The sequence below is a fragment of the Pinus tabuliformis genome, chromosome X (assembly GCF_031772625.1).
Source record: "Pinus tabuliformis cultivar Carrire ecotype Pingquan chromosome X, CPIR1, whole genome shotgun sequence".
NCBI lineage: Eukaryota > Viridiplantae > Streptophyta > Pinopsida > Pinales > Pinaceae > Pinus > Pinus tabuliformis.
Genome location: NC_142308.1, coordinates 545,841,846 through 545,858,657, shown reverse-complemented (window position 1 = coordinate 545,858,657; position 16,812 = coordinate 545,841,846). Strand labels below are relative to the sequence as shown.

The window sequence follows — 16,812 nt, the reverse complement described above, 5'->3', positions numbered from 1 at the left end:
GAAATTTTAGTCAGTAGTGGATTTATATCTTGTATGCTATGAAAATCTTAGCCTGTTAATTTATGTGTTGTGAAGAAGCTCTTGTGAACAAATATTCATATCACGATGGACCATTTTTCCTGCAGGATGAAACTTATGACTGGGTGACAGTGAAATACAGCAACCCTTCCCCAGCAGCAACTGACTGGATTGCTGTCTTTTCTCCAGCAAATTTCAAGTATAATAAATTTCATTACTGTTCATAAACTGGGAATTGACGTGAATGAAGATTAGAAGCCAATACTTTTATTATCTTAATTTTTATTTCATTATGTTATATTTTTATATTAATTGAAATAATATAGGAATACACAAGAACATCAAGAATAGCTGAGGGAAAAATGTTTTAAGTACAATTTTCTCTTATATTTGGAATTTAGGCTGTACATATTTCAAAATGGTTGCAAGGATAAATCTATACTGTAAGTTATGTTTCAGTTAACCTTAAGTTCTCAGACCATACAACAAAATACAGTATGCTCACAAATAATTCTCTTATGGTGCATCACAACGATGAAGTTGCATAGCATGTCTGTTACCTTAATTCATTACAATAAATTCAGTTCAATTTCCAGCATGCTTATTGAATTAAAATTTTTCTTTCATGCAAAGCTCAAATGAAATTGTATTTCAAAATAGCTTCTTAGCTGCGCAATGAATCTTGATGAAGTAAACTCCTGGTTTCTTGGACTTTTGAGTTTTATCCTACTCGCTGTATTTTTCCTCAGTCATCACGTCTGTCAATGTTTTTCTCCTTTTATATTGTGATGATTTAGATAAAAGAAAATTCAGTTAGAAGAGGATGAGCTGAATAAATGTCTTTGTTAATTTGTGAGTAAAGTGTCTGCTAAAGTTATTATATTTGGCACAACTATGATATTTCATAAAATTCAGGTTGATGTGGCTAAATATAGAACTAAGAAATTCAAACTTCATCTGAATGGCTTTCAGTTCCACGACCTGCAACCCAGAAAGTGGGCCAAATGACGATCAGGTTCCATTATTGTGCTCTGCACCTATAAAGGTATTGAGTATATTTCCAATCTTTTAAAGGAAGGTTTTAGTTTTTTATAAGAATAAAAGAGAATGTTATATAACAAGGAAATATAGCTGTTAGAAAAGTGGGGATTTAAGAGCTACAGAGTTACAAGCTTTATTTATGAAAATGACTTTATCCTAGGAATGATTTCTCATTGTAATCATAAAAATCTTTTCTTTTGCAGTTCCAGTATGCGAATTATTCAACAGTCAACTATGTAGAGACAGGAAAAGGAACATTGAGGCTTCGATTGATCAATCAGCGAGCTGACTTTGCCTTTGCTTTGTTTGCAGGTGGAATGTCTAATGTATGCTCATCCTGCTTTATCATATTGACAGCTAGAGGAATAAGAATTATAGATTCTTAATAATGTATAGTCTTGAATCTTATGATCTTTTCTGAAGATGAAATTTGATAGATTTTGCTCAGAAAATGCCGCACATAGATGATATTTATAGATTTCAGGTTACTTCCTAAGTGAATTTAGGAACCGTGCTGCTTGTCATGTGTCCTAATAGTATTTTATTTCAACTTGCCGTTCCTAGCTACACTTTAACAAAAAACCCATTTTATTGTAGATCATTTTTTCAATAAAATATATATATTTATTGAAATTAGTTGTCTATTATCAAATTTGCAATATAGTACCGCGCTATTGAGAATAAGAAAATTAGATTTGTTTTGTGCAAGTTCCTAGCCATCAGGTACACATATGCGACACTAGGCAAATTAAATAGAAAGCTATGCCTATGAATACCAAATATCGAAGCTCCTATGCCCACATTCTTCACCATTTAAAATTTACTGAAATAAATACAAAGAATAATGACCGCTCTGGCCTGATATAAATGATTCAAAACAAAGATTGGTGCACTAAAGATATGAACCATATGACAATAAGTTAATAAAGGTGTGGAGACTGGGTCCCTTTTGGTAAACAGATCTCTCACCATGCCCATCATAACTGTCCCATCCATCAATTTTTAGCACCTTAACCAACAAAGCATTCCAACAATGACCTTCATTATTCTTATTCTGAGGACCAGTCTCCAAAATGGCAATATTTAATTTAGGATAATTGTTCTTTCTTGGTGGTGGTTGGTTCCATGTTATGATTGACTTGGCTCAACCTCCGTGTGATGCTAGGGTGGAACAATGAGCCTCTCCGTGACTCTTGATTCACAACTTGCATTTGGATTGATTAGCAAAGGTCGACATCCATGATAAAGGATGTTTATTGAAAGAGATGTCTATTATGAATTGTCATTGTTCTATGTTGGGAATGCTTTTGCGTCTCCTAAGCTTTCCATGCCATGAAACATAGATGATCTTTATGTGAAATTTTAGTAATGCTGCAGTCACTGGTTATTATTCACCTATAAAATTAGATTATTTGTCTTCTGCAAAATAATTGCAGCAAATACTGAACAAAACACTACTGCAACTTCACGAAAAATAAATAAACCACAGGAACTGAGAAATAATTGCTCACACGCACAAATAATGAACACCAATAGGTTTGGACAAATGTACCTGGAAAAACTCCAGTTCGGGGAAAACCAGTTCCGCAGATGAGTATTTTTATTAACTCTTTAGCAAAATCTGTCATGGAGAAATTACAAATGTTTGCTGTAAATTAGCAAACCTCCGGAAAATTATTCTAGTGACTTCTGCAAGTCAATTTAGGCTCTGTTGACCACACTTTTGTCAACAGTCCGAGAAGCAAAGTACAAGGCAATGGACAAATTTTTCAAAGATCATTATCGTCATTCAGCATCATTCAGTGATTGTAAACCCAAATTCTGCAAGTTTATATTGTAAATGATTATAGTATGATTGTTAAGCCATGTAATAACACCTAGGTAAGCCTATGATACTCCTCAAAAGGTTTCATCCGAGGAAGTTTTTTAACCTCCCCGAATTATGTGTGTTTGTAAACACGGATAATCGGCAAAGTTTTTCTCCCAGTTATAACCCCAAAGCTAGGGTGGAACTCATTGACAAGGTCTTAGGTGAGTCCTATTGTTTATCGAGTCTATGTATTTTTCATACAGATCATATTGTGTCGCAGAAATTGGGTAGTGTCTTGAGGGTCTATGTCTAAATGTGTATTTCCCTTTCTAAGAGTTGAATTAAATTGTAATATCTTGTAAAAATATTTTAGTGCATGGTTACTCATAGTTAGACACCATGGCTAAAATATTTGAGGGTCGAAAAAAATTAATCGCCTCTTGAGTCTTTTAATTATTTTTTATGGAAAAAATAAAAAGAAATGATTAACCAGAAAATTAATTAAATCTGAGTCAAAAATTAATTTGAGAGAAATTAAATTCTCTCCAAGTGGAAAATCATCAAAAGTTCGTGGGTTGTCTAGATATAATTTCTAGTTGTTAGGATCTTGTGTTTAGAGACCTTTTGCAGGTGAAAACCCCATCGATTTGGAGAAGAAGTGAGTTATTTTGCAGATCTAAAGTTTCTTACTCAGTGATTGGGGTTTTGAGGGTTTTTACCCATTTTTGGCCAACGTTTTCATTTGGGAAGATTCTTTGTGGGGCTTTGAAGTGTATAGGCCCTTATTGGGCCCCAATCTACAAAACCCAGGTCTCCATTTTTGGACGTTGAGGCTAGAGGACAAAACGCTAGGCCTAAAGGCCTATTTTGTTGCTGCAACTGGGGTTTCGTCGCTGGATTTTTCCATTGAGGGTTTTTGGAGGTAAAGTTCATCATTTTTTGAGCTAATATTGTTGTTGCAGGGTGTCATGAGGGTTTCAAGCCTCTTGGAGGCTGGCCGCAGGCCTTAGGGGCCTCTTCTCCCTTAGCTGCAACCCTATTAGGGCCTTTTCCCCTAGCGACAGCCCCTTTGAGGGATTATCCTGGAAGCTGCAGCCCTAAGGAGGGCCTTTCCTCTTAGCTGTAGGCCTATTCGACCTTAGTTTCCCTAGACACAATCATTTTTGGGATTTTTTTGAGTTTGGCACTTGATTAGGCACTAATACTTTGTGTTTGAAGGCTTATGGTAAGCTTGGCAAGGGTTTGAAGTGATCTACATATCATTTTTGCCATCAATCTATCATATTTCAAGCTAATATTTGTGTTGCAGGTCTTTCAAGGGCTAAACATCATTTGTTTATGGTCAAAACTTCAAATTTCGAGCCCTAGCCTTGTTAGCTAGTTCTCTTCAAGGCTGATCTACTATTTGCATGTGTATTTGGGCTAATAATTTGTGATTGCAGCAGTCATAAAGGTCTGATCTTTGGATTTTGAGCTAACATTTTGTGAGTGCAGGTGTTGAGGAGTGATTTCTCTCACATCTCCAAACTTGGCATAGGCCATTAGACCTTGGGGTTTGCTTCTATTGCCTTCATATTTCATTTTAATTGACTGCATAATTTATATAAGATCTGGTATATTGATATAACAGTGGCATAATTATCATAATACAAGCCTAAATAACCCACAAGTTAAGCTAATAATTCATACAAGGCATCAAAAATAAATTACAAGGGTTTGATCTATCAATTTTATTGTCTTATGGTGGCTGTCATATGATTTTCAAGGTCTGATTTGAAATTGCAGAGGTCTGATTTGAAAGTTTCAGGTTTGATATAATTGTTACAACATTGTTTTCATTGACATATTTATCTAAAAAAACATATTGAAATAAGCCTAATAACTCAAAGGAGTAACATCATTCATTTAAGGGCTTAAGTAACTTATCTTCGTAAGCTTTTCTTGCTAATCTTAGGATTGTTTGCGTCATAGTTGCTTGCTGATGTGAGTCGCTTAAATCTGGTGCATCTTTGTGTAATCTCCCTTCCTAAATTATTTTGGAACTTGATTTATTTCTACATTTTGGGGCCAATTTTGGAGGAGATGGGACCCATTTGATTTTATTAGGAGACTTAGGAGTTAGAAGTAAGTTATTTTGGTTTTGTTCACACAAGGAAAATAAGCACTTCCTAAGCCAATAGTTCGAATTGCATGAGAGGGAAAATTGATGGCTTAGTGAGGGACCCATGAAGGAAAAATGGAGGGAAAAAGACTCCATGAAATCTATAAAAGGAAGGCAACATTCCTCATTTCATCATTCTTGGCGTATTGAATTCGATTTTGTTGCTCGAGCTGTTTAGCCGGGTCACTTGCTGTTTAGCAAGAGTTTTCCAAGCGGAGAACTCACCCTTTCTTTGGGGGACTTCGAGTGCCACCCTAGAGAGGTTCATCCATTATCATCTGGAGGATATTTGTAGAGAGATTTCCAGCATTTGTATTCAGTTCGCAGCAGCAGTGCGTATTTCTGGAGGACACAGTAGTGTATCTAGTGTGGCCATTGTAACATTCTTCCAGAGGGCTATTGCTTGCTGGGAGAAATAAGGGAAGTATTGGTGGAGTTGATTGCTACCTTTCCGAAGTGTTTGAGAAGGATTTTGCTGGTGTATTGGCAGGCAGTGTGTTTCAGTAGATTTGGAGGGTGTAGGGCCTTTTGGGGGTCAATTTTGGAAGGTCAAAACCAGGCCAAACCATTTATGGGTTTTTGACAACAACCTCAAATATAAATTTGCAGAATTTTCTAAGCAATGGAGGTGGGGTTTTCATCTGTATCTTTGCAACAGACAGTGTAGAATTGTTGGGGAATGCGTAATGCCTTTTGGAGGTCGATTTTGGGAGGTCAAAATCAGGCCAAACCATTTCTGGGTTTTTGTGGGTTTTGTGAGAGGAGTCCATGGCTGAAATTTCAGAATTTTCCAAGTGATTTTCGGGCTTGAAATCCTAATTCTTATAACAGGGTGAATTGAAAGTTAGCTAGGGAATTTGCACCATTTTGTGTGTTCGACTTTGGCTTGGAGATAGGCCAAACCCTTTCTGAGTTTTTCTGTGTTTTGGCCAAGGAGCTTGTGGCTGAAATTTTAGAATTTTTTGAGCACCGGAGATGGGGTTTCTTGCAACTCCTTTCTAGCCAGTAGTTGCCGTAGCCGAGAGACAATGCAAATTTTTAGAGGAGCAGTTGCTTTCTTGCATTTGGGATTACTGTCGACACCTGGGTTCTGTCTAGCTTGCCCATGAGGCAAGCCCATGTGCTATTTCCATACTATCATACATTGCTCCATTAGTAAATAAAATGGCTTAGTTCGTTCCCATTTCTGTTGTTTATTGAGTATTTCCAAGGTCAAGTGCTTCCATTATGGGGAATTGGGTCACTATGCGAACCATTATCCGAGGAAAAAGAGTAAGGGAGGGATTTCTAACTCGAAGGCAGCGCCAGTGAGGGCGGAGAAAGAAGTTGAGGAGGATGATGATTGTGCCATGAGTGTTCATGTGCCACTTGAGAAGAAGTGGGGAGACATCGAGCTGTAGTCAGGAGGGCTACAAGCAATGAGGGGCAGAGGCACCCAACCTCTTGGATTATACCTTGCTACGGGAGCCCCGAAGAGGAGTAGCAGGACTAACAGATGTAGGTAGAGACGGATGCGGATGAAGCAATAGAGAGTGCTACAGTGCAGGAGTCCCCGGGAAGCGCGAGGCTAGTAGGCTGCAACAGTGCGAGAGGCACAGGAGTGTTGCACTAGTGCAGGATGGCACAGAGAGGTGTGCAACAGTGCAAGATGCAGGGAGTTGTTGCAGCGGCGCAAAGGTCAGTAGAGGGAGAACTTGTTAGCAATAGAGGGAGCTTCAACATTGGGAGTGTTTCTAGCCTGACAGGGATGTCAAAAGTTGGGTGGATCAGTTACTTACTTCTCAGTAACTGAGTTATAGTCCAGTAGCAGTATGCAGAAGCACGATGCAGCATGATGAGAGGGGATGTAGTGCAGATGTAGTGCTGGGAGGATGGACTAACAGCAGCACGGATGCAGAGGGAGTTGTCATACGGATGCAGCAGTGGCAGTGGCAGGGCCATGGGCAGTAGTACAGGATGCAGTAGTGCAAAGGATGTTGGAAGGGGAGGCCTAGCATTAGTACAGGGACCGGTGCCGGATAATCAGTGTGATACTCAGTGTGGAGTATTACTAGAGCACAGTTCTCGCTAAGAGGGAATGTTGATTTGTCGTAGCATCGGATGTGCTCTAGCCATGAAAATTGGTGGAGAGGCTAAAGCACATGAGATATCCAAGACTTAGAAATGGTTTGGGGAAATTCCACCCGTTTAGAGAGATATTAAAATAATTAATATTTTTAATGGGGTTCCTAAGTCTAAACTTAAGAAAACTAAAATATTAATGGGTATTAATATAAAACTGGGTGAGAATGTTTTAAATAAGATGGATCAAGCCAAATCTAATCTTAGCCGTTGATTAGGGACTTAATCTCGGCCGTTGAAGACTCAACAAGAAAAGTATAAGAGGAGGCTTGAGGGTCAGTTGGAGATAAACCAAGATTGATCAGTCAATTCGATTTTCTGGAGTGGGGTTTGCTGAGAAAATTCGAACAAGTGATATGAGTTGCAGCGAGGGGTAGTGAGTACATAGCAGAGAGGCAGAGATAGTGCCAGAGCATCAGCACAGTGACTGAGGAGGCTACGCAGACGCAGTAGGAGCTATGCAGAGGCAGCTAGAGACTGCGCAGAGGCTGAGGGGCCTACGTGGGTGACGCAAAAGAACGGAGAGCTGACGCAGAAGGCCAGAGAGCTGACACACAAAGGCAGAGGGCTGATGCAGGGGGTTCCAGAGCTATGCAGAGGCTAGTTGGGCTGACACAGAGCCTTAGAGAAGTGCCAGAAGGATTTTCGTGGGGCAGACTAGTGCTGCGAAGCTGAATATCTGCTTCCGAGAAGAGGTATTACTATCGTGATGAAATCTCTGTTGGGTGAGCCAGTTTGGCACCCTAGTTGTACTCAAGAAAGCCGCTTAATAATAAAACCCTCAAAATTGCTACACCGGTTTTCTCGCATTGGGTTTTTCTAGGGACGATTGTCCAAAAATAACGATGTCCCTTGTGTGTTCATCTAGTATTTCAGTCGTTGATCTGTATACGAGTTAAGGCTGCATTTGTGTTTGTTTTCAGTATTTATATGAATAAATAACTTGTTAAGGAATAAACAAGTAGGTGAAATAAACCAGATAATGCAGTAGGGATTTCTAATGGGTAACATTTAGAAATTTCAACATGGTATCAGAGCATTGCAGATCACAGGAGAACTGAAGGCACTAGCAAAAATCAGAAAATTTGCAGCAGAAACCACTATCCTGAGAGACAGAGTTGTTCCTAAGCAGAAGGCAACAAAGAAGGAGTGACGCTGAGGGTCTGCGTCATCATTTCAAGCTAGAGAGAGGGCCAACACAGAGGCAAAGAGAGGCAGAAGAGGCTCACGAAGAGCCATGTCATCCTACTCAGTCAGGTAGGCTTGACAAAGTTGGCCAGAGGAGTAATTCAGCCATTGCCGGGATTGCCCAGAGCTGAAAGGCTTAGTTTCTTCAGTTGCCGGGCCTAGGGAGTTGTGGGCAGATTGTGGATTGGGAAGCTGGTAGGGTGCTATTGCTGTCGAAGCAGAACAATACCTAACGAGACAGAACCAAGGTAGAGGGAGTCGCTGCCTTGACGGATTTCTAGCCAAAAAATCTAGATTCGAGTTGTAGTTGCAAAGAGGATCGGAGAGGAGTAGATCGATAGTTGGCGGGAAGATTTCCAGCAAGGAAATCGAGACTTAGAGGGAGTCTAGGAGAGAACTTCCAGGAGGGAAGTCGAGACTCAGAGGGAGTCCAGAAGAGGAGTGGACATGGCAATGAACGGACCGAGGGATCAGGATAGGTTGGACGGGGCCTCCAACTTTGTCATCTAGAAGGCTAGGATCCTGTTTGTTCTGGATAGACATCGCATCAAGGGCTTCGCCTTGAGAACCGTGGCTATCCCAGTCGACCCAGCTGATAATGAAAGGTATGAGGATGCAATGGCGAAGGCAAAGTGCATAATCCTTGATGGGGTCAAGGATCATGTAGTACCGCATATTGCTGAGAAGAACACGACAAAGGAGATGTGGGATACCTTGACGACATTGTATCAGGGCACTTCCGTGCAGAGGAAGATGTTGTTGGAGAATCAACTGCGATTGTATCAGATGCAGAAGGGGGAGCAGATAGATCTATACCTCAGCAGGTTGCAAGAGATTCAGGACCAACTTCCATAGGGGCCACACCGGATCAGGAGTTCATGGTGAGGACCGCCTTGAATGCAGTCTTTGAGGATTGGGAGACATTTGTCAAAATCATTTTGGGCAGAGTTGATCTTCCAAGATGGGAAGAGATGTGGGCAACTCTTCGCCAAGAAGAGATCAGACGATTGACCAAGGCGGGAAGTAGCAGCAAAGGAGGTCGAATCAAGAAAGAGGAGGAGGATGTAGCTCCGGCATCTGCGGGACAACAAGGGAAGAGGAAGATGAAGGACATCTCTAAGGTGAAGTGCTTCCATTGTGGGGAGCTGGGTCATTATGAAACTCAGTGTCCCAGGAAGAAGAATAAGGGAGAGGCGTCTGACTCCAAGGCAGCTCCGGCTAAGGTGGAGAAAGAAGTCGAGACGGATGACGACTGTGCCATGAGTACTCATGCACCTCTAGAGAAGAGGCGGGGAGACATCGAGCTGTAGTTAGGAGGATTATAGAAGATGAGGGGCAAGATCTTTGAGGTACCTAAACTCTTGGATCATATCCAGCTACGGGAGCCCCGAGTGACAGTGGCAGGATGACGGATGTCGGTAGAAGCAAGTTGCGGATGGAGCAACAAGGCAGTGCTAGAGTGCAAAGGTTTGTAGCAGTGCAGTGGGGGTTGCAGCAGTGCGAGAGGCACAGAGGTGGTTGCAGCAGTGCAGAGAGGCACAAAGGAGGTTGCAACAGTGTGAGAGGCACAAAGGTGTCTGCAGCAACGCAGAGGCAACAGAGGGAGCACAAGATAATAGCAGAGGTTGCTTCAACATCAGGAGGCTTCCGGATTGACAAGGATGTCAGTAGTTGGGTAGATCAGTTACTTACTTCTCAGTAACTGAGTTGAAGTGCAACAATTAGCAGTGGTAGTGCTATAGGCAACATGATGCAACAAGTTGAGAGAGAGCAGTAGTATAGATGTAGCAGTAGCAGTGGCAGTGGTAGAGCCATAGGCAGCAACACAGAAGGCAGCAGTGTAGTGGATGTTGGGCACCAGGCCAACACAAGTACCGATGCTGTAGGATCATTGTGATGTTCAGTGGTGGAGCATTACTAGAGCACATTCCTCGCTAAGAGGGAGTGTTGATTTGTGGTAGCATCGGATGTGCTGTAGCCATGAAAATTGGTGGAGAGGCTAAAGCACATGAGACTTCCAAGCCCCAGAAGTGGTTTGGGGAAATTCCACCCGGTTAGAGAGATATTAAAATAATTAGTATTTTTAATGGGGTTCCTAAGTCTAAATTTAGGAAATTAAAATATTAATGGGTATTAATATAAAACTGGGTGAGAATGTTCTAAATGACATGGATCAAGCCAAATCTAATCTTAGCAGTTGATTAGGGACTTAATCTCGGTTGTTGAAGACTCAACAGGAAAAGTATAAGAGGAGGCTTGAGGGTCAGTTGGAGATACACCAAGATTGATCAGTCAGTTCGATTTTTTGGAGCGGGGTTTGCTGAGAAAATTTGAACAAGTGGTCTGAGTTGCAGCGAGGGGTAGTGAGTACATAGAAGAGAGGCAGAGATAGTGCCAGAGGGTTAATGTAGTGATGAGGAGGCTACACAGACGTAGTAGGAGCCACGTAGAGGCAGCTAGAGACTGCGCAGAGGCTGAGGGGCCTGTGTGGGTGACGCAGAAGGCCAGAGAGATGACGCAGAGAGGTAGAGGGTTGATGCAGGGGGTTCCAGAGCTATGCAGAGGCTAGATGGGCTGATGCCAAGCCTTGGAGAAGCGCCAGAAGGATTTTCGTGGGGCAAACTAGTGCTGAGAAGCTGAATATCTGCTTCCAAGAAGAGGTATTACTGCCATGTAGAAATCTCTGTTGGGTGAGCCAGTTTGGCACCCTAGTTGTACTCAAGAAAGCTGCTTAATAATAAAACCCTCAAAACTGCTGCACTAGTTTTCTCGCATTAGGTTTTTCTAGGGATGATTGTCCAAAAATAACGGTGTCCCTTGTGTGTTTGTCTAGTATTTCAGTTGTTGATCTATATATGAGTTAAGGTTGCATTTGTGTTTATTTTCTGTATTTATATGAATAAATAACTTGTTAAGGAATAAACAAGTAGGTGAAATAAACCAGATAATGCAGTAGGATTTCTAATGGGTAACATTTAGAAATTTCAACACAATATATAGTAGAGATTGGGATCAACCTCACTCTTGATGAATCCCAACTGCTGCAAATAACTATCAATCCGACCATACCATGCTCTGGGTAACTACTTGAACCCATACAAGGCTTTCTTTAACTTGCATACATGAGTTCTCTTTTCATGAGTCTCGAAGCCTTCAGGTTGTTCTATATACACTTCTTCTTTTATCACCCCGTTCAAGACTGTTGTCTTGACATCCATCTGGTGAATTTCCCATCCCGTTTGAGCTGCTAGGGATATAACAAATCTGATAGAGGTATATCTAGCTACTGGGGCGAAGGTCTCCTCATAATCCATTCCTTCCTTTTGTGTGTACCCCTTGCCACAAACCTAGCCTTGTACTTCTCTGTACTGCGATCTGCAACATACGTGATCTTGTAGATCCACCTTGATCCTACAACTGATCTATCCTTTGGTCTAGGTACCACTTCCCAGACATCATTCGTCATGATAAAACTATACTCTTCTACCATGGCATCCACCCAAACTTGGTGTTGTACGATTTCCTGAAAATTGGAGGGTTCTTCAACTTGTGCTACCAAGGCTTGGCACCTGTCACGATGCCTACGCTACCTTTTGTCGGTTCTAGGAGCTTCGACAAACTCCTCTGCATCCCTCAGCATTTGTTGTACTTCCCTGCTGGTTCTACTACTGGTGGTGGGAGGCTCAATCAAATCCTCCTCTTGTTCCTGCTGTTCCATCTGCTGAGAACTGCCTGGATCTCCTACTCCTGAGGAAATATTGGTGCTGGTTACGGTACTCGATCCTAATATCTGTCCCCCTGCTTATCCTTCCTGCTGCCCCTGCTACTGTTGGACTAATGGAACATCTACTGATTGATCTTTTGCTGATATCTCTTGAGATTTTCTGAAAGCTCTATCTTCCATGAACTTTGCATCTCGTCTTACTACAATTTTCCTGTTGCTTGGAAGGTAGATTCTATATGCTTTTGAGGTCTTGCTATACCCTACGAGGTACCCCTTTTATGCAGTTAGATCCAACTTACTATGCTTCTCGTCTAGAATGTGACAATATGCCACACTTCCGAAATTCTGAGATGACTCATCTCCGACTTTTTCCCTGTGAAGACTCCTTCAGGCGTTTTCTTCCCGAATGCTCTATGAGGAGTTCTATTCTGGATATACATCACTGTGTTGCATGCCTCTTCCCATAAGAATCTAGGCAAGTCCTAGTCATATAACATAGCCTTTGCTACCCTGACAATTGTTCTATTCTTCCACTCCGCTACTCCATTCTGCTGTGGATTGTATGGAGTTGTTCACTCCCTTTTGATGCCCTCCTTTGCGCAGAAATATGTGAAGTTTTTATCCGTATATTCTCCACCATTATCTGAACGCAATACCTTTATCTTTTTCCTTGTCATGTTTTCTACAAGAGCCTTAAACTCTCTAAACCGATCAAAGACCTCATCCTTGGTCTTTAAGAAATAGATCCAGGTTTTCTAGAGTGATCATCAATAAAGGTGACAAATTACTCGCCACTGCTAAGAGCTTTCATGGACATCGGGCCACAAATATCTGAGTGTATCAATCCCAACACGCTTCTTGCTCTGTTGTCACTTCCAGGAAAAGCTGCCTTAACGTATTTCCCTAGTACGCATCCTCTGCATACATCATCATGCTTAGTACTGAGAACTGTAACTCCTGTAATAGTCTCTCTGAGCTTTGTCAATGCTTCATGGTGTAGGTGTCCCATTCGCCTGTGCCATAGTTCATTCAGTTCCTTTTCCCCATTATGATTATTGCCTATCAGTGCCATTGGAGATTCGAGCTGCAATCTATACAATTTGTTGCTTCGAGCTCCAATTTGTCTCTTCTTCTTCTAGCTGGGATGTTTGACATACACTTTCCTTCCAATGAAGTATACATCGTACCCCTTGTCTGTAATTGGGACACTGAAATTAGATTCATTCCTAACCCCGACACATGCAGTACATTAGTGGCTCTTATGTTGGTTCCTGCTTTCGTCTGAAATGCTATGGTGCCTCTCCCTACTGGAGTACACTTCGTTCTGTTTCCCATAGTGATCTGGAAGTCCATCTGCTCTTCTTGATAGCTAGAGAAGTACTCTTGTACTCCAGTCATGTGAGCTGAAGCCCCGCTATCAATATACCAAACACCTGCTGATGCTGAACTTGACAAACATGCGAATTCTTCTTCCAATCTGGAAGATAATACATCTTGACTATCCATGTTGTTTTGTGCTATTCTCCTTCTCCTGACGTTTTTCTGCCCCAGCAACTACTGCAGAAAACTGCGTCCCACCTGAAGACTGCTCTGCGCTGGATCTGCTGCTGCGCTGCTCCCTTTGCCACTGACAAATCACGAACTGGAAATCTTACCTCTTTGTCAACTCACTCAGAGAGAGATTTTCCTCGAGAATCTTGCCCTCTTGGCTTGGACTGCGCAATCCCTCTGGGGATTCGATCTGTTGCCTACGCAACACTTCGATCTCCCTTCTTCTCTTCAACGCTGGGCTCTTTCGGTCTGCTCTCTTGCTTCACATTCGCTCCAATACCATGTGAAAATCTGGAAATTCCAAATCCTACTGCAGCAATTGATAATATTTCTTCTATGTGTTAATTTATTGAAACAAATTATTTGCAGTTGTCTACGAAAAATATTGAAATACATACATTGCAGTCTTCACAAATTATTTACGGCAGAAAATAAATGTAAGGAAAATACTAGCAGAACAATAACACATTAACACAGTTGTTTTTGGACAATTGTCCCCGGAAAAACTCAATGTGGGAGAACTCTTCAATGCTGGGCTCTTCCGGTCTGCTCTCTTGCTTCACCTTCGCTCCAATACCATGTGAAGATTTGGAAATTCTAAATCCTACTACAGCCACTGATAATATTTCTTCAGTTTGTTAATTTATTGAAACAAATTATTTGCAGTTGTCTACGAAAAATACATAAACTTCAGTGTTCACAAATTAATTACTACAGAAAATAAATGTAAGGAAAATAATAGCACAACAATAACACATTAACCCAATTGCTTTTGGACAATTGTCCCCAGAAAAACCCAATCTGGGAAAACTAGTGCAGCAGATAAGGGTTTCTTTTATTATTCTTCTGCAAAATCTCATGTACAATCTACGGATAGAAGAATAAAAGAATCACCGAGAGAAATTTTACAAACAAATTTCTCCACTCCATAGTGAATTTCTTACACTTGAGAGGACTTTCTGCCCTCACGCTGACCACACTGCATCACCCTCTGTGCAGTGACTGTGCTGTCCCTGCGTTACCGCCTCTGCGTTGGTGATTTGCGTCCCTATTTTGCGCTACCTGTTCCTGCCATTTCCTGCACTCTCGACTATTGCTGATACCCTTTCCCTCTCACCTGCAACTCACCCTCTAATTCGATTTCTTCTTGCCGAACTTCAGCGAGTGAGAAAATCGATCTACTTGGGCTACTAAGTATCTGCCTGGTATACTTTCCAAATGCTCATCGAAGTCCTTCTTATAATCCTCTTGTTGATCAATCAACGGCCCAGATTAGATTCTAATCCATGGCTCAGATCATTTTGACTTGATCCTCATATTCTTCTAGACGTTTCACACCCAGTTAATTAAATACCCTTTAATTATTTTAATTTCCTAAGTTTAGACTTAGGCATCCATTAAAAACAATTAATTATTTTAATAAAATTGTCTTTGGGTGGAATTCTCCAAAACGATTTCTAGGTATTCTGGAATACATGTTTCCTAGCCTCCCTACAAATTTTGAGGCTTAGAGCACATCCGATGCTACCAGAAATCAACACACCTTTTGGGGAAATGTGGGGAAACACTGGGGGAAACATTTCCCTAGTGAGGGAACACGTTTCCCTTGTAGGGCGGGCGGGGATATGCAAGGGGGGACGTCGATTTTATACTTTGTTGTCAAGGACTTTTTGAATGCAATGTTTTTTCAAAAAGGCAATGATTTATGACAAGGGAAGCCTAGTATTTGACCATATTGCCCTACTAATGCTATTTAATTCATGGTAATGTTAAATTCTTAAAGTAAAAGGTTCAAAATGAAAGATAAAGGAGATAAAGGAGAATGCCACTTTTACTTTTAACATTACCATGAAATGACTTAGGATGTTTGAGAGTGGTTCTGACCTCATTGAATTTCATATGGGGAAAGTAGAATTTTAGATCTCACTCAAAATCCAACAAACTTAACAGTTTTTAGGGGGATTACCACGCTCCATTGGCTTTTGTCATGTATGAGGGTATGGAACTAGTATTAGTCAAGAGCACCAAGCCCTCTATGTACCTTGATGTTAGTGGCATTCTTTCTCGAACTCCTCTATCATGAACCAATTAAAAAAAGTACCCATCACTCAAACAAAATCTTGGCTTGACATGCTATGCTTTTTCTATCTTATTTTAATGCTTAGAGGATGATATTGATGATGAAGATCCCAATATAGTAAATGATTTTATTGATATGTCGGTATTTGTTGTAGCATGATTTTTTTGGATGCTAGAGGCTATATGGAGCTTGCTTGTTGATGTATTTTTGGTTTAGAGATGGATTGCACCAATTGCTATTTTGGTTATGTGCACCCTTAGATGCTATATAAATGAATTTTTTTCTTATTTGTGTATAAATGGTTTGGATTCATATGGATGCACATGAATATATATGTTTTTCTTTAAAATTTGAATATTTTATGTGTTTTTGGTGACCCTTTTTTTGGTCTGTTTTTTTACCAGTTCCAGTCCGGTTCTGATAGCATTGTTTTAAACTTCAGCATAATGTCATTGTCATATGATGAATTTACTTTTAGATGTGCATTGCATAATTTCAATTGTCAAATGATGAATTTAATTTAGATGTACCTTGCATAATGCCAAATGATGAATTGATGGATTCAATTTACTTTTACATGTACATTGCAGAAATGATAATTCATAGTAGTATAATATGAAATGATGAATTTCAATTTAGATGTACATTTCATTATTATTAAGATTTACTATTTAGTTATTGACATATTGTTGGGATTTTATTTTTTACTTTTATAAATTTTTAATAATTTTATAATTTTTATGACTTTGATGTCCCCCCATTTCCCTAAATTTTGGGGTTGCTTATATATATCAGGGAAATTTTGGGGTTGCTTATATATGTCCCTCTTGTGCGTATCTCTGCTCCCGCACTTCCTCGTCCTAGAAGCTTCGTGGAATATTGCTTTCAGTTAGCTTGCTATGTAGCAAGTCTTCTAGGATGTAAAAATTCCTTGAAATGCAACAACTGGAAATTATTCTTCTAACTAGTTAATTATTAAGCAGTATATTTGTTACGACAAACAACGAATAATTCACACTGCAATTCTTCACAAATAAAAATTACACTGCGGAAATAAAATATGTAGAACTGAGGAGTTTGGAGCAATCACACACATAATATGACACCATTATTTTTGG

The 16,812-nt window shown here is 40.5% G+C and overlaps 1 protein-coding gene across 3 annotated transcripts in view; it reads left to right on the top strand.

The window, feature by feature from the left end:
- LOC149141154 (nucleotide pyrophosphatase/phosphodiesterase-like) overlaps positions 1-16,812 on the top strand; it is a 346,054-nt gene that overhangs the window by 100,750 nt on the left and 228,492 nt on the right. For 2 of the 3 annotated variants that reach the window (XM_089453118.1, XM_089453119.1), the window contains exons 4-6: positions 126-217; positions 991-1,063; positions 1,263-1,385. The exons of the other annotated variant lie outside the window; for it this stretch is intronic. In XM_089453118.1, coding sequence (XP_089309244.1) covers positions 126-217; positions 991-1,063; positions 1,263-1,385 — 288 coding nt within the window. The remainder of the gene's footprint in view (positions 1-125; positions 218-990; positions 1,064-1,262; positions 1,386-16,812) is intronic. 3 annotated transcript variants of the gene reach the window in all.